Source organism: Dipodomys spectabilis, unplaced genomic scaffold (genome assembly GCF_019054845.1).
Source record: "Dipodomys spectabilis isolate Male_0828 unplaced genomic scaffold, ASM1905484v1 ptg000032l, whole genome shotgun sequence".
Taxonomy (NCBI): domain Eukaryota; kingdom Metazoa; phylum Chordata; class Mammalia; order Rodentia; family Heteromyidae; genus Dipodomys; species Dipodomys spectabilis.
Window position 1 is genome coordinate 2,980,051 of NW_024870709.1, and position 15,158 is coordinate 2,995,208.

The 15,158-nt window shown below is 36.1% G+C and overlaps 1 protein-coding gene across 1 annotated transcript in view; it reads left to right on the forward strand.

Moving 5' to 3' along the window:
• The window catches only part of Adamts5 (ADAM metallopeptidase with thrombospondin type 1 motif 5), a 45,251-nt gene extending 33,033 nt beyond the window's left edge, over positions 1 to 12,218 (forward strand). Inside the window, exons 7-8 of the mRNA XM_042676850.1 lie at positions 1,056 to 1,231; positions 5,779 to 12,218. Of these exons, the coding sequence (XP_042532784.1) occupies positions 1,056 to 1,231; positions 5,779 to 6,346 (744 nt within the window). The 3' untranslated portion in view covers positions 6,347 to 12,218. The remainder of the gene's footprint in view (positions 1 to 1,055; positions 1,232 to 5,778) is intronic.
• The last annotated feature ends 2,940 nt before the right edge of the window (positions 12,219 to 15,158 follow it).

Consider the following 15,158-nt stretch of genomic DNA (forward strand, 5'->3'; position numbering starts at 1 on the left):
TTTGATCAATGCCCCTCCCCCGTCAACATTCTTACCCATCCCTCCCAATTGACCCTTTCCCTCACTTTTCTTTAATTTTGTAGTATATATATATATATATATATATATATATATATATGGCATTCTTGACTGCATTCTTCCCCTCTTCTTTTCTTCATTTATGTACCTCAGACCCCTTGGCCCCAACTTATCTTTCCAAGTGCCTGTTTCCTGGTGTTGATTATGTTGAACTATAATTTTGCCTTCCTAAGGAATTACACTGTTTGAGTTCTCCATAAATCTACCATATTTCAATTAATACATGAATGAATATTGGCTTACCACCCAAGGCATTGACTTACATATTTGGCAATCAATTCTAGCTTCCACATACGAGAGAAAACATGCAGCCTTTATCTCTCTGAGCCTAGCTTCTTAACTACACTAATTCCTTTATACAAAACCAGTCTCTTTGAGGACCTAATTTCCTGACTTCCCTGATTCTGTTTTCTGTGGCAATGTGTTTGAGTCTGTTCATTCAACCCACAAGAGAGGAGGCTTTTCAAGTTTTGAATACGTTTAGATTTTTAAATCCGTTACTGTACTAATGCTTATGCAACAAAGAAGAATCATTGTGCTCTTAAGCCTACTTAGACTCCACTCTCTGCAGGAGTAATAGTCCCACACATGGAGTGAAAAGATTGTTTTCATCCACACAAAAAGGACAGATTATGCTGTGGGAACATGGTTTGCATCTAAAACTTGCATACAAAAAATTGCATACAAAAATTGGATCACCTACCAAATAAAGAATTAAGCTCAAAGGAGAAAGTGCATAATCTAGTTTTCTGCAGATCTTCCTGCCTGCATTTGTCAAGGAGGGTTTGGCTAGATACTCTTGGAAAGTAAGAAGTTGGCAGTCTTATAGGATGCTTGATGTTGTGGTTGTTGTTGAGGTACAATTTATTCCAATCAAAGTAAAAAAAATCACAATTTAGGAATTGTTAGCTTATTAAAAGAACCAAGTACCCGATGCACAGAGGTTGCTCACCACTGAGGTGTTTGTCCTGACTCAGGTGACCGACGGGACCGAATGCCGGCCGTACAGCAATTCGGTGTGTGTCCGAGGAAGGTGTGTGCGAACTGGCTGCGATGGCATCATCGGCTCCAAGCTGCAGTATGACAAGTGTGGAGTGTGCGGAGGAGACAACTCCAGCTGTACCAAGGTTATCGGAACCTTCAATAAAAAAAGGTAATGTGATAAAGCCCTGCCCTTCTGGGAACTGAACAGAGCTCTTGACTCTTGCAGAACTGCTACAGAAAACTCAAATCACCACATCAGCTCTCTGTAGAAGGAGATCGAAAGCGGCTCTGGTAACACTTTATGAATGTAAGAAGGGAGGGAAGGGAACTGAATAAAACTCAGGCATCTCTACAAGCAGTTCGGCAAAAGCCATGAGGTCAAGGTGTAACAGAGTCAGAAAAGACAGAGAAAAAATTCAATAGCCTGCACCTCAGTGATATCGTCCAGATGCATTTATTTATTAGCAAAAGGTAATTCATGAAAGGATGGTCTTTCTATTGTAATGATTTCTTTTAACAAATAGATTCTCATTAGGGTGTGTGTATATGTTTGTATTGTGAGAGAAAACATTCCTCTTGGTTGAGTTAAGATCACGTGAGGAACAATTCTATTTTACAGTTTGTAAAGCTGTTCTGTTTAGCCTCTATTCATTTTTTTTGGGGGGGGGGAATACAAACTTAATAGACACTCTATATTTATTTGTTTCTGGTAATACCACATGAAGGACCTCAAAGGCTAGCTACAGTAGGCATCTAGGATGGGCGGGAGATGGCAGGGACTGGCCATGGGAACCTGGGTGGTCTGGGGCTCTCCCAGCCAGAATCCAAACTTACCAAGGCACGGAGCAAATGAGAGGGGAAGAAAACATACCCCAGATCTTTGGGGTTTTGTTGTTGCTGTTGATCATGGAGCTTGAACTCAGAGCCTGCTCTATTCATTTTATAAGAAAGTGCATACAAGATTGTCTTCTGCTTCTTCACTTTAAATTGTATTACTCTAAATGTGTCCATTGTTTCTTATTAGCATACATTCTCTCCTAATATGTTTTTGTTGTTGTGAAAAGAGCACTCCTTTCCACAAGTTGTATTTCTTGTGTATACTAGCCCTTTCACTCCAAGAGGCAAAAATACTTCACTCAAGAAATTACAAATCGCAGCTGGGCTTGGTGGCTCACACCTATAATCCTAACCACTCAGGAGGCTGAGATCTGAGGATCACAGTTCAAAGCCAGCCCAGGCAGGAAAGTCCACAAGACTCTAACCTCCAATTAAAGCACTCAGAAAAAGCCAGAAGTGGCACTGTGGCTCAAGTAGTAGAACACTGACTAGCCTTGAGCACAGACAATCTCAGACAAGGCCCATGCCCTGAGTTCAAGCCCCAAGACTGACAAAAGAAAAGAAATTACAAATCATAAATACATGCCAAATAACAAGAGATAAAACTTTAGATATAAAGAGAAGAGCATGAGCTCTGGAATTCAACTGATAATAGTTTTATGAATCTAGTTCTGTCTATAAGTTTGTGAGAACTTGGGATGTCACATAATTTCTCTTGTTCTTATTTTTATTCATAAAAGAAATAGTATGTTAAAGTACATGTTTAATATGTTAATTAAAGAGAAATAGAGAAGACATAGTGAAGATGAATCAATAAGTGATACCCCATCTTTTTCATCTTTATCTAAATGCACGTCAGTTTTCATAGAAGTGACATCCTGAAAGACACTGATATTTATGACAAATACATTATACACAATAAATAGATATAGAAATAGATAATTTGAAGCCAATCATCTAAGTACAATTGTTCAGTTTACATGTTTCATTAAAGAAGGATGCAGTCCATTTGCTCTCTCAATCATTGAGAGCCTCTTCTTTCTTGACCTAGTCTCATTATTGCTATAGAGAAAATTGGAAGTGCTTGCAGCAAGAGCTACTGTAAAGACAATTCTTCTCAGCTGCTTCAAACTTGGCATTAAAAGTATATCATGGAAAGAAAGGTTGCAGTACAAATGGTAGAACTAAAAATAGTGCTTGACCTCTGGTGTCACCTCCAGTAGATCTCACACACTATGCAGACATTCAAAATGACCAAACAAAGGTGTTTTCTAGCATAAAATATGATGCCAACATCATGTAGAAGGGCTACAGAATCTGATGGAATGAAGGATCTTTTCTTCTTTGCAACACTTCTCATAGGTTCAGTGTATTGGCTGAGAGTACCTGCATTCTTGATGTTGGTGCTGTGTTGTCTCTCATATAAAACAAGGTCACGAACGGTAGGGCATACCAAAAACTATGAAACATCATGATAGTGTAAAAATTGTAAATTATGTTTGATGTGGTAAACATCTGGCTAAAAAATTATTCTTAATATTCATTTTATTCCTCTTATTTTCTAATGCAGTAATAATTCTTTGCCTAGCTACTTTGAACCATCACTGTAAAAAACCTTGTATATCTGAGGTATCATAGCCTGCCCTTCAATACATTTGAATGGTGAAAGGTCTTATAAGTGATTGGTTCAACTCCTTGTTTTCAAAGGAAGGAAGTAAGATTCTGAGAGTTTAGGACTTATCCATTGCTGCATAGCCAGGTGAAGGATGAACAGTCTATAACTTAAGACATGGGCTACCTAAGTCATTCTGTAACTTTTAAAGGAAAGAAGAAACAGTGATCACAGAAGCTACTTGACAGTATGTTCACAAAAAATTAAAATTAAAATTTAAAAAAAGAAGCTACTTGATATCTAGAATTTACATGGTGCCCCAGCAGAGTACAAAGAAAATGAACAAGGAATTCACCTTAAAACATATTTTCTAAAGCAACAAAAATATAAGGGCCCTGATTCTCAGTCTTCCCCAGTGCCTGGTAAAAGTTTGATGATTGGCCACAATGCTGCCTGTGCTCACTGATACTCATCAATCAACACAAGACCAGTGCTAAGAAATAAAGTTCTAAAGTTCTCTGGGTTCTCTTACTCTTCATCCTGTCTATTTTCTCACAACCTGTCTGCTATTGTTTTGAGAACGATTATAATCAGAGTTAATCAACATTAACCACTAACAATCATTTAACTGCTATAAAATATAACCTGCACGGCTAAAAGTATGCCTGGGGTCATTGTGAAAAGATTGCAAATTAATAAATGAAGATTTTGTTTCTAGCCTAGCATGGCTACCCATGAGCTCTGAAGCAAACTTGCTCACTTGCTTTCACATCTCCAGTTTACATTCTTGTAGTATAACGTGAGATATCTCCAACATCCTTCCTGGCTTGGTTTGAAGCCCCTAAAAGTTTCAGTATTGATACTGGATACTACAAAAATGTCCTAGAACCAAGTCTTATCTGTAATGTATTACAAAGCTAAAGATAATTCACTGAATTAGAATGAGCAACACCCTGAGCATGGCCCTTTAGGGCCAGACTCTGACACGTGTGTGGGGGTCACTAGATACATGTCCAGGGGACGAGGGATTCCTTGACAATGAGCTTCCTTACGGATTCAGAGGAAAGGCAAAGGAGGTAACAAACTTGGATATTTTCGTTTTTAGGGTAACTGTCATTATTCCCTAACCTCTAAACTAGAGTACGAGTTGGGAAATAGACAACTTCGGTATTTCAATTGAAACAACTAGGACTGTATTTAAAGTGATGCCAAGTAATAGTAAGTCTTTATATCCAATCATGAAATTATTTATAAGGGCAAATATTTTGACCAATAATTCTTCCTTCTCACTAGTATAGTTCCTGGGTGCTTAATTAGGTTTGCAGTGGCAAATTAGCATTTGCCAGTGGTTTCTAGCTGTCAGACATGCTTATAACCTTTGCACATTTTCCCAAGCAGATGATGAATCTTTAGTGATCTGTCCTACTTGTCAACAGCTACAATGAATTCCTTATTCATTATAACATTACATGGAATGGAACATTCAGGATAAAATTAGTAAAATTAAGAAATTCATTTTTTTCTCCTTATGCAGTTGTAAATTAACATTTTCCAGTTAAAGAATTTAACCTTTCACGTAGCTTCCTGCCCTGTGAAATAGAGTTCTAGGACCATTGGAAGCAGAACCTCCATTTTCTGTCTCCAAACCAGACACATGCACGTGCACAAACACACACTACCACCACTACCACTAAAGCCCTTCTCCTAAATTAGTCTGCATATCTGAGCAATGTGAAGACCTTCAGGAATACACCCTTGTGTCCCACTCTGAAAGATAGGAATTTCATCGATCTGCAAATCAGCTCAGTGTTTGGAATTACTTTAAAAAAAAAAAATCACTGGATGATCCGAATCTGTAACAAGTCTGAGAATTGAAATGTCTGCTTGTGCCTTTTTATACCTATATAAATACACATAATAATATATTTATATATTATATTATATGTCTGTAAAAATTACAAGGTATAAGCAAAGGCAGTGGTTAAATGTCCTAATTTTAAACATCTCAATACCAATCTGTGCAATAGTCGATCCGCAATTTCATCGGTGATAAGAGAATGGATGTTAAAGTCCATTTAGACTAATTTCTTGAATATATTAAAATTATGTCTTAAGAAGAACAGCACTTTAGAGAACATTTGTTTTATCTATTTGTTGCGTGTGCACTTATTTCTCTTTCTCTCTTCCTCCCTCCCTCCTTCACCCTACCTCCCTTCCTCCCTCTCTGCCTCTCTCTCTCTTTCTCTCCTCCCTCTCCCTGCCTGCAGTAAGGGTTACACTGACGTTGTGAGAATCCCCGAAGGGGCCACTCACATAAAAGTCCGACAGTTTAAAGCCAAAGACGAGACCAGGTTCACCGCCTACTTGGCCCTGAAAAAGAAAAACGGTGAGTACCTCATCAATGGAAAGTACATGATCTCCACCTCGGAGACCATCATCGACCTCAACGGGACGGTGATGAACTACAGCGGCTGGAGCCACCGGGATGATTTCCTCCATGGCATGGGCTACGCAGCCACCAAGGAAATCCTCATCGTCCAGATCCTTGCCACAGACCCCACGAAGGCATTAGACGTCCGTTACAGCTTCTTCGTTCCCAAGAAGTCGACCCAGAAAGCGAACTCCGTCACTAACCACAGCAGCAATAAAGTGGGAGCAACCACTCAACAGCTGCAGTGGGTGACAGGTCCCTGGCTGGCCTGTTCGAGGACCTGCGACACTGGCTGGCACACCAGGACCGTGCAGTGCCAGGATGGAAGCCGGAAGTTAGCCAAGGGCTGTCTTCTAGCTCAGAGACCTTCGGCGTTTAAGCAGTGTTTGCTGAAGAAATGTTAGCCTGTGGTGATGCTCTTGTGCACAAAGAGAACGGGAGGGTCCAGCGTGGAGGCACATGTGGTGAAGAGGAGGTGTACCCAACGCACAGAAAGTCATGCTTCCGTGTCATTGTCACCAGGAGTCGAATTATGGGCAGAATCTGCTCTCTGTGACCAAAAAGATGGACACAGCTTCATGTGATCATGGTGGCCTTGGAATACAGAAAATCCTGGGGCCTACAAGAATGAGGGAGAAACACTGATGAATGTAGAATCAGGGGACATTGGAAGATGGCAGGACAGTCTCCCCCTTATTTGTCACCTACCTCTTACAGAATATCTTCAAGGCATCATTGTCATTTCCACCCATGACACACAATTGCTTGTTTTTACTGTTTGTAAATAACATCAGCCCTTGGTATGTCACTTTATAGCACTTGGTTCTATTAAAAAATATATATTTCTAAAAAAAAATTGTTTGACCAAAGTAGGTCTGCAGCTATTTCAACTCCTAGTTTCCAGAAAGAGCTGTGGATGTTTTACTGGAAATTAAGAACTGGCTGCTGGTTTAATAAGAGTATATGTTTGTGACAACAGGAGATCACATGTGTGTCCAAAAACATTTTGACAGCAAGCATCCTCTGAGAGATTCTAGAAAGAAATGGAATCTCAGGGTGTCTGCTTGCTTCAATGCATTTAAATACATTTAAATGCTATTTGCTTAGAACCTTTGACTGCCTGTATTTTTTTCAGGCAGTCAGCCAAATTAAGGTATAATTAAGATGTAGAAAGAATGTTTTTCCTCTGTGTTTGTGATACATTTTTAAAGTCTCAAACTTTGTTTGCTTATGTTGGCATTTCAAGGGAAAAGCAACACATCACTGTGTTTTCAATTTGTATTTTCATGATTTTCTCTTCCTATGGCTCCCATCTGATGTCTCATAATGTGCAATAGTCATACAGATTACAAAGCATAAAGTGCTGTGTCCCATCCAACACATTCAGCACTGGAATATTTCTGACCAGAAAACCTGTACAATCTGTTTGTTTTGCTTGTTTGTTTGTTTCATGCAAGGGTTCTTACAGACTGCTATTTGGAATTTCTTCTTGACTTGGTTTAATAGGAATATTAAAGATCACTTGGTAATAAGCCATGCCTAGAAGGGACCTTCATCATTAGTCTGATTAATGCTAAAAGAAATGGCTAACTTTAATAAGACTGTTTCCACACCACAGGCAATCATTTCTTAATTTCTTAAAGACACATATATTCCTACAGTATTAAATGTTTCCCAATTGGAAAGCATTTGGTCGTGTCAGAAAGTGTTTGAGTGACAAAATGTGATGGATTTCAGGAAGTTTGTTGTTTTTGCTTCCATAGCCTGTCTAGGTAGGTTATAAAATTGAATAGACATTGAAAATACCTTTTTAGTCTGTAATTGCATAACCACCACCTTATAGCTCACAAAATGGAAGGTGTTTTATTCCAATGGGATTTCTTTTCCTTTGTGAAATACTGCAGCACCAATTGCTTTATATAAAATTTTATAATAATCAAACCAAATGTGCCTATTGTCAGAGATTTGAATATAGGGATTTTAGGCAATCATTGTTTAGTTCTATGGAAATTAGGAAGTTTATTTTTATTATATTTTGATATAAAAGACTTACATAGTTGATCATTCTAAATCACATTCATTTCAGTGGTCCCAAAAAAATAGATATATCTGTTTTAATACTTTCTTAAAAATCAATTTGAAAAACAGTTGTTTTACCAAATCAGTAGTCATGGTTTAGATTTTCATAGATTGATTTTGCTTAAGTTATAGTAGTTTTATATGAAAAAAATTGTTATTTCTAGAAATTCAGGATCTATAAGACCAGGAAGCTATATTTGATGGATATCACTAAACATCAATAGGAGAGAACACAGCTAGACAAATTGGTCAGAAAATCAAAATTAAAAAACACACTGGCCATTTTATTGCACAAAGAGCATTGACAGAGAATTCAATGTTACTTTTTTCAATTTTGAAAATAATTTTTAAACAACTCAAACATGACAAAATTTAGTTTTATCCTTTTTGGTTATTTTTCCAAGGGCATTAAAGATAATTCACAAGTAACCTCACAGTTGTAGCCTACTCTGCTCCACTATACTGCATTTATAGACTTGTATGGGATTTATCAAATAATTCATTTTCCTCAAAATAGTGAAGTTTTTACACTTCTCATTGAAATTAATCCTAGACAGGCTAGAAAAAAACAAACCACTATGCTGTGTTCTTAAGTTTTCTCTATTTTTTTGGTATGAGTTTCACTAGTTATCAGAGGATTATATGACTACACTTCTGAGAAAAACAATAATGATTGGAAACTGAAATTCAGAGAAATGGAGTGCTTAGTTGATGCAAAGGATAAAGGGGGAAAATCAGAACTATTTCTAATTCAGTCAAACTTGGTTACAGAATGTCTTCCATTTATCCATTGTTGTATTTTGAATGGTTTTTTTTTAAATTTTGGATTTAGGATGCTGAAAGGGAGAGAAGGATGTCTGAAAATGCTTAGATTTGTAAGGATTCAACCATACCTGCATAAACACTCCAGAATGTCCCATTAAATACAAAGGATGCCTTGCAGGAAAATAAGTTATTTCTTGTAGAGTAGAAAGAACAAATTAAGTCATGCCTTGATGTTGAGAAGTACAAGAGCATTGGTATACTTTATTTAACAAATTTAACCTCTTTGCCTTCCTGTGGAAACAGTTTTATCCCATTATACTAAGAATTAAGGGATGAATCACAAAGAAAAGTTGCAGCACTGAAAAAAGTAATTTATTGTTTTTGCAACTGTGATAAATTTGTGTGATAAAATTATTTATTCTTATTTAACAAAAACGTGCAAAATTCTTCTATATTTAAAATGTTTTGCTATTGTCCTACTTTTTAATTTATGCTTCATGTTTGTGTATAAAGTGTACTTTCTGAGTTTACATGATATACAGCATTGGTTGCTTTGTATTTTTTTCAGAAAGCTTTCTTTGTGAAACAGATGTATGCATCTTTATTTAAGGAAATTCTAAGTTTAATTTTTGTGACTAGTGGTATTCATTACTTATAGCTACATTAATAGGTTTTCTACATGTCATTAGCATTAATTTTTGATACAGATAAGAAAAATTCATACTCAATCAAAAGTGCAAGTTTTAGACTTGAAATCCATGGATAGCCTACAGACTTCCTAAAGAAGCTTCTAAAATACCATCAAAGAGACTTCCTAAAGAAGCTTCTAAAATACAATCAGAGATCAGATTGTTGACACATATGTTTAATCTGACCACTTGGGACACTAAGGCAGGAGAATCACAAATTCAGGGCCAGCTTCAGCCAGATATCAAGATCCTGTGCTAAAAAATAGTAAGCTACAAGATTTCAAGTAATATACATTATTTGAAAGTAACATCTGAGTGATAGGATGACAATGAAATGACAAAAACACCTCTTAATACTTTAGAAGCACTTCCTATCAGATTCTAGGGTTTACAGGATTCTATCTATGAGTTCAAACCAATCAAATTTGTAATATTCAGAGCTAGTGCTTCCATCAACTTGGAGTGTCCATTGATAATACTGCCTGGAGTGCTGGGAGCTGGGACAAGCCAGGCCATTTCCAACAATATTAGCTTGCCTCTAAATGCAACAAGGCAAAGCACCACATAATTCACTGGCTCCAACAATAGATCTAATAATCCTACATTGATTCCTGCCTTGTTCATCAGGTTACTGGGCAACAGCATCAGCTTCAGAAATCTAGAACTTGTTCTTTGTTATAGCATTCACTGTTCCTTAAAAAAATGATGAAATTTAGACATCACTGAATTTTAATAGTACTATAGATTTGAGTATGAAATTTCATTAGTAGGATGGTGAATATCACTCGTATCTTTATAATTAAATCTAATGCCATACAATTCATTTATATTTTTAAATGGTTCAGAGCAAAATTAACAAATTAAATATGGTAGCCATGAGTACAGAAAAGGTCATTGAAGGCCATCTCAGAACCAAAGTCAAGGTGCTTTGTCATTTAAACACACGGAAACTTAAATAAGATTCCTCTATTATTTTTCTTGCTTGCCAATAACTTGCAGTTTTAGATCATAGAAAATATCAAACTACTAGGTCAATTTAACAGACTAGCTCACTGGAAAAATCTTCCTAATAACCCACTGTAAGCACATATTACAAAAATGGCTTGAATTTAATCATTATGACATGCATCAGTCCGTAACGCATATTTGTGTTTTATTAAGTTAATGTATGGGAATATATTGAGAGAATGAAATCATGCACTAGTCAGCCAAGAGAACAGGAATACAGAGGGTGCTCAGATCAGTAAAACATCTAATCTAGCAAATGCCTCATGCCATGATATAATTCTAATATCAATATCGTGGTAAAAATCAAAGACTGTGTTGTCTCTTGGAAGCTCTGAAAGAGCGAATCACAAACTATTAATATACTAGCAACTTAGGGAAAGTTTTTGTGTCTGGGTCTTGTGCCTTCGCTTACATCATTCAGACAAGAAGGTAAATAATGATCCATGTTGTCCATCATCCTAAGCACTGCCACATCAACTGACTCAGTCTAACACTGTGAGGAAACTTATCCCAAGAGCATGATTTTTATTTCTGGTTTTGATGTTTCATTGGCATATAGTCATTGTTATTGAGGTGCTAACATCATTAGTGATAAACTGTTAAATATGCTGTTTCTGATTTACTTTTCTTTTTCAACATCATTTTACATTTGAGGAAAGACATGTACCTTTCTTACACAGGCTAGACACAAATGAATACAGTTCAGGAAATAAGCACATCTAATTGCCATCTGACTAATGGGAGTCCATGACAACAATGGTATGTGCATCTGTGACTTCAAAGGTATCATCAAATCTTGAACAGTCTCTAGGCCAACTTTCCTTTAGATAAGCCACAGTTCAGTATTTTCTAAGTCCTAGGTACTCCGTTCAAGTTTTTTATATACTTGGCTGGACTCATTTCAGCTTTGAAATATTTGGACCCATAGGGAATACTTAGTCACTATATTAAACAATTTCTTTTAACAACTCACAGTAACAATCAAAGAAACTATTGCCTATACTGCAAGTATATTTAAACTAGTTCAGACTGTGCAACTTTGTAAGGCTAGATTGATTTGAATAAGAAATATAGTTTCTGGATGGTATTTTAACATTACACACTCAGGTATGACAAGCATCGTTGGCTTATCTTGGCCTACATTTGACTCATGACCTAATAGTGAAAATAATGCACATGCATATACTTTGTAAATAAACATTGAAGATAATGCAGTTGATTAAAGAATATGTTCCATTTATGTAAGGAGTGGCACAAAGACTTTGATTTCTATATTAGAATAAGTAATACATAGATATAACTCAAATTTCTTGTATCTTAAAAAACGGTTTTATGACACAGAAAAGCAAAGAGGATTTGCATACTGAATATCAGACACAACATGAAAACTGCTTCTTTTTCTCAATTTCCTAAAAATGATGGCATAATTATGCAGTCGAAAAGTCAAAAACCTTGGAAAACTAGGAGAGGTTTTATTTAAAATGTCCTTTTAGCAAGGCCCAAACCTGAGTCCATATTTAAAGCATCGCTGTGTCTCATGGCTTGCATTCCACAACAGCTCTCTTATTGAGGTAAGCCACTTGAGCTGAGTCCTTTGGGAAATATTCTGTAATGTTTTTCATTGAGGAGCAATATTCTACTTTATAAAGCATTTTGCTGTGTGTAATTTTAAACTGTAAAATTAAATATTGGTTTTGTGGTTGCAGTGGACATAATAAATATAAATTGTAAACTAGGTTAAAGTATGTGCTCCTATATGTTTTAAAGTTGAAAGTTATTGTCTATTTTTTAAAATTGTCTCGAGACACTCACAGCTTAGTGTGCCAGGTTTTAAGGAAGCCTGAGGTGGTCTATAATTGCTTTCATTCACCATTTGCTTTGGACTAGACTTGTGTTTACTCCAGAATCATTGCTTTCAAGTTCTTCTTGCCAGAATCACATACCGAAAGTTTCCCTATTTGAATATTAAACTAGAAATAGCAAGCAACATAGTTTGATTGACTTTTGTGTTTTACATCTTAAATTCTTTCACATAAAAAATTAGTTACAAAATAATGCAAGCATTAGATTTTTTAAAGGCTAAAAGTTACTTGCAAATTTATATATTTTCTAATAAGATTATATATAATACCAAATTTCCTAAAGATTCATTCCCTTGAAACTTGACATAATTATTGAATGTATCAAAATATATTCTAGAATAGTGATATTTTAATATTTTATCTTCAGGAGAATGTAAACTTAAAAAAATAAGCTAATACCTTTTAAAGAGATGGTATATCAAAGTATCACGTTCTGTGCTAGTAATACAGCTACTCAGGAGATAGCAGCAGAAGAACCAGAAGTTGAAGGCCAGCTTACACAAGAGTTAGCAAGGCCCTATCACTAAAACAATATCTGAAAATAAAAGGAATTAGGACATGGCTCGAGTGATCGAGCACTTGCTACCATGTGTACTTGGCCAGGCCAAGTGACAATCACTTCATAGACTTGCTAACATGAATATTTCTCTGTGATTTGTGAGGTTGGTCCTCACATCCCAAAAGTCACAGTATGAAAACGAAAATGCTGGATGCTATTGTACTTCAGGTACTGAGAGGATCAATCACCGTCAATTTTCCACACTGAGAGCTTTACATCTTTATGGATTGTGAGACTGGGTGAAGAATTTCAAGGTAAATGAAGAGCTGTAAGAAGTAGGGGAGAGGCCCTCATAAGTATAACCATAAGCAGACAAGGTCGGTCCTAAAATGATGAAAATAGCAAGACCACTGTGAAGAAAGCAATAGGTGTGGAATCTGGAGCTGAGAACATTACAAAGGATTGATTTTTGTAAGGAAAAGAGGACAGAGAATTTGACTTTTCAAAATGAATCAATTTCTGGTAAAGATGGAGACCCCAAACTTTGTTATCTAACATTACAAACTCCTTTGTGACTAATAAAGAGTAGACATAGGCAATGTCAAAGGCATAAAAAATAGTGTAAGGAATAGCTTTTAAAGAATCAGCAAGATGAACAAAGGAAATGGTTAGAAATAGAACTCACATTTTTGTGAGGTCAAAATCACCTTTAACGTATAGATTCTATTGTATTCTCTTAACTATATGACTAAGTATTTCATCTGTCCTATTAAACTCTATTTTTCCACCAAATAAGTGATTATTACAGTCCATCATGTACAGATACAGATTTTGTGTGCTTGGATTTTGGTATCTGAAAGGGTCTTGAAGCCATGTGATTTTACATAAGCACAAGCAAGGTAGTAAGTAAAATCAAACCAGAGAATGCTAAACTATTGGAGACAATTACCAAGGATGATGGAAAAAGAGTAGATCCAAGATTGTTACATACATTTGCATAATATGTAATATAGACTTTTTTCTTCTAGGTGACTACAGTGTTTCACTTCTTTCCCTGTCATTTACCTTGAATTGGATATACAGTCCTCATTTTGTTCTTTGTGATTAAAAACATCTAAGCCTTGGAAAACCCCCCAAAAGTACATTTTTATCACTTGTAAAGAGATTTATTCCAAAATGATGACAACTAATTGTAAGCTTTAAAAAAGGAGATGTTTCAGATATAAAAATGTTAACCTATTCATCTTCCAACTATTTCTTTTTTAATTTTAATTTTATTGTCAAGGTGATGTACAGAGGGGTTACAGTTACATAAGTAAGTTGGTGAGTTCATTTCTTGTCTAACTTGCTATCCCTTCCCTCATTTTCCCTCTTTCCCTCCCTCCCAACTCTTTCTAACACCTGCTAGACATTATAAAGAATTTTTCTCAATAGTTTCTTCACTTCCTATCTACTTTACTATCCCCAAGTCATTCAAGGTAGTTCTGTTGTTTCTTTTTTTTTCTTGAATATTTTCAGGCAGTCACAAAATAGCACTTTAAACTTTAGAGTTGAAACAGGGATGAGGTGGAAAAGCTATACAACCTTAATAGGTAAACTAAAGAAATCCCTGGCGGATTAGCCAGCGGTGGCCATGTGAAACAGAGTAATAGTCTATGTAACACACAGTAGATGTTCCTTTCTTTAAGGTTCAGAGCTCCTCACACACACCTCACCCCATGGAAACCATGAGATTTTTTTTCCTTCCTGAACAGCAGTGAATATATCCTGATCTGCTTCCTGCTTCCTAATTACAAGGATGAAAACAGCAAGTGCATTATTTAGAAAATGTCCACAGCACCTTACTTAGGCTCTACTTCATGAAACATGGTCAAATTCCAGTGCCTTCAAAATAACAGACTTCACTCTTACAGCCAACCAGCAGTATGCCATTGGTCCTACAGGGAGCCACTCATGTGTTATGAATGAATGACTCTTAAGTTTATCAACACAAATGGTGAAAGACATTTACTGCAGAAAGTGGACTGAGATGATTAAACGACAGTTTAGATGTTGCATTTATGACTTACTGAAAGACTGAAACTATTTCAATACTGTTAGAGTGTTTTTCAATGGGATGGTTGTTATTTCTACAATCAAATGGTTGTTATTTCTGTCTTATTTTCTTAAAAAGAATTCTCATGTTGGGGTAGTTTATCTTACCTAGACAGCACATATTGTCAAGGACTTTAAATTTTGAGAGGCCAAAATATTTGTTTTTCAGAACCTGATAAACGCTGTGACTTGCTTAATAAGTGCACGTGTACCCAAAATA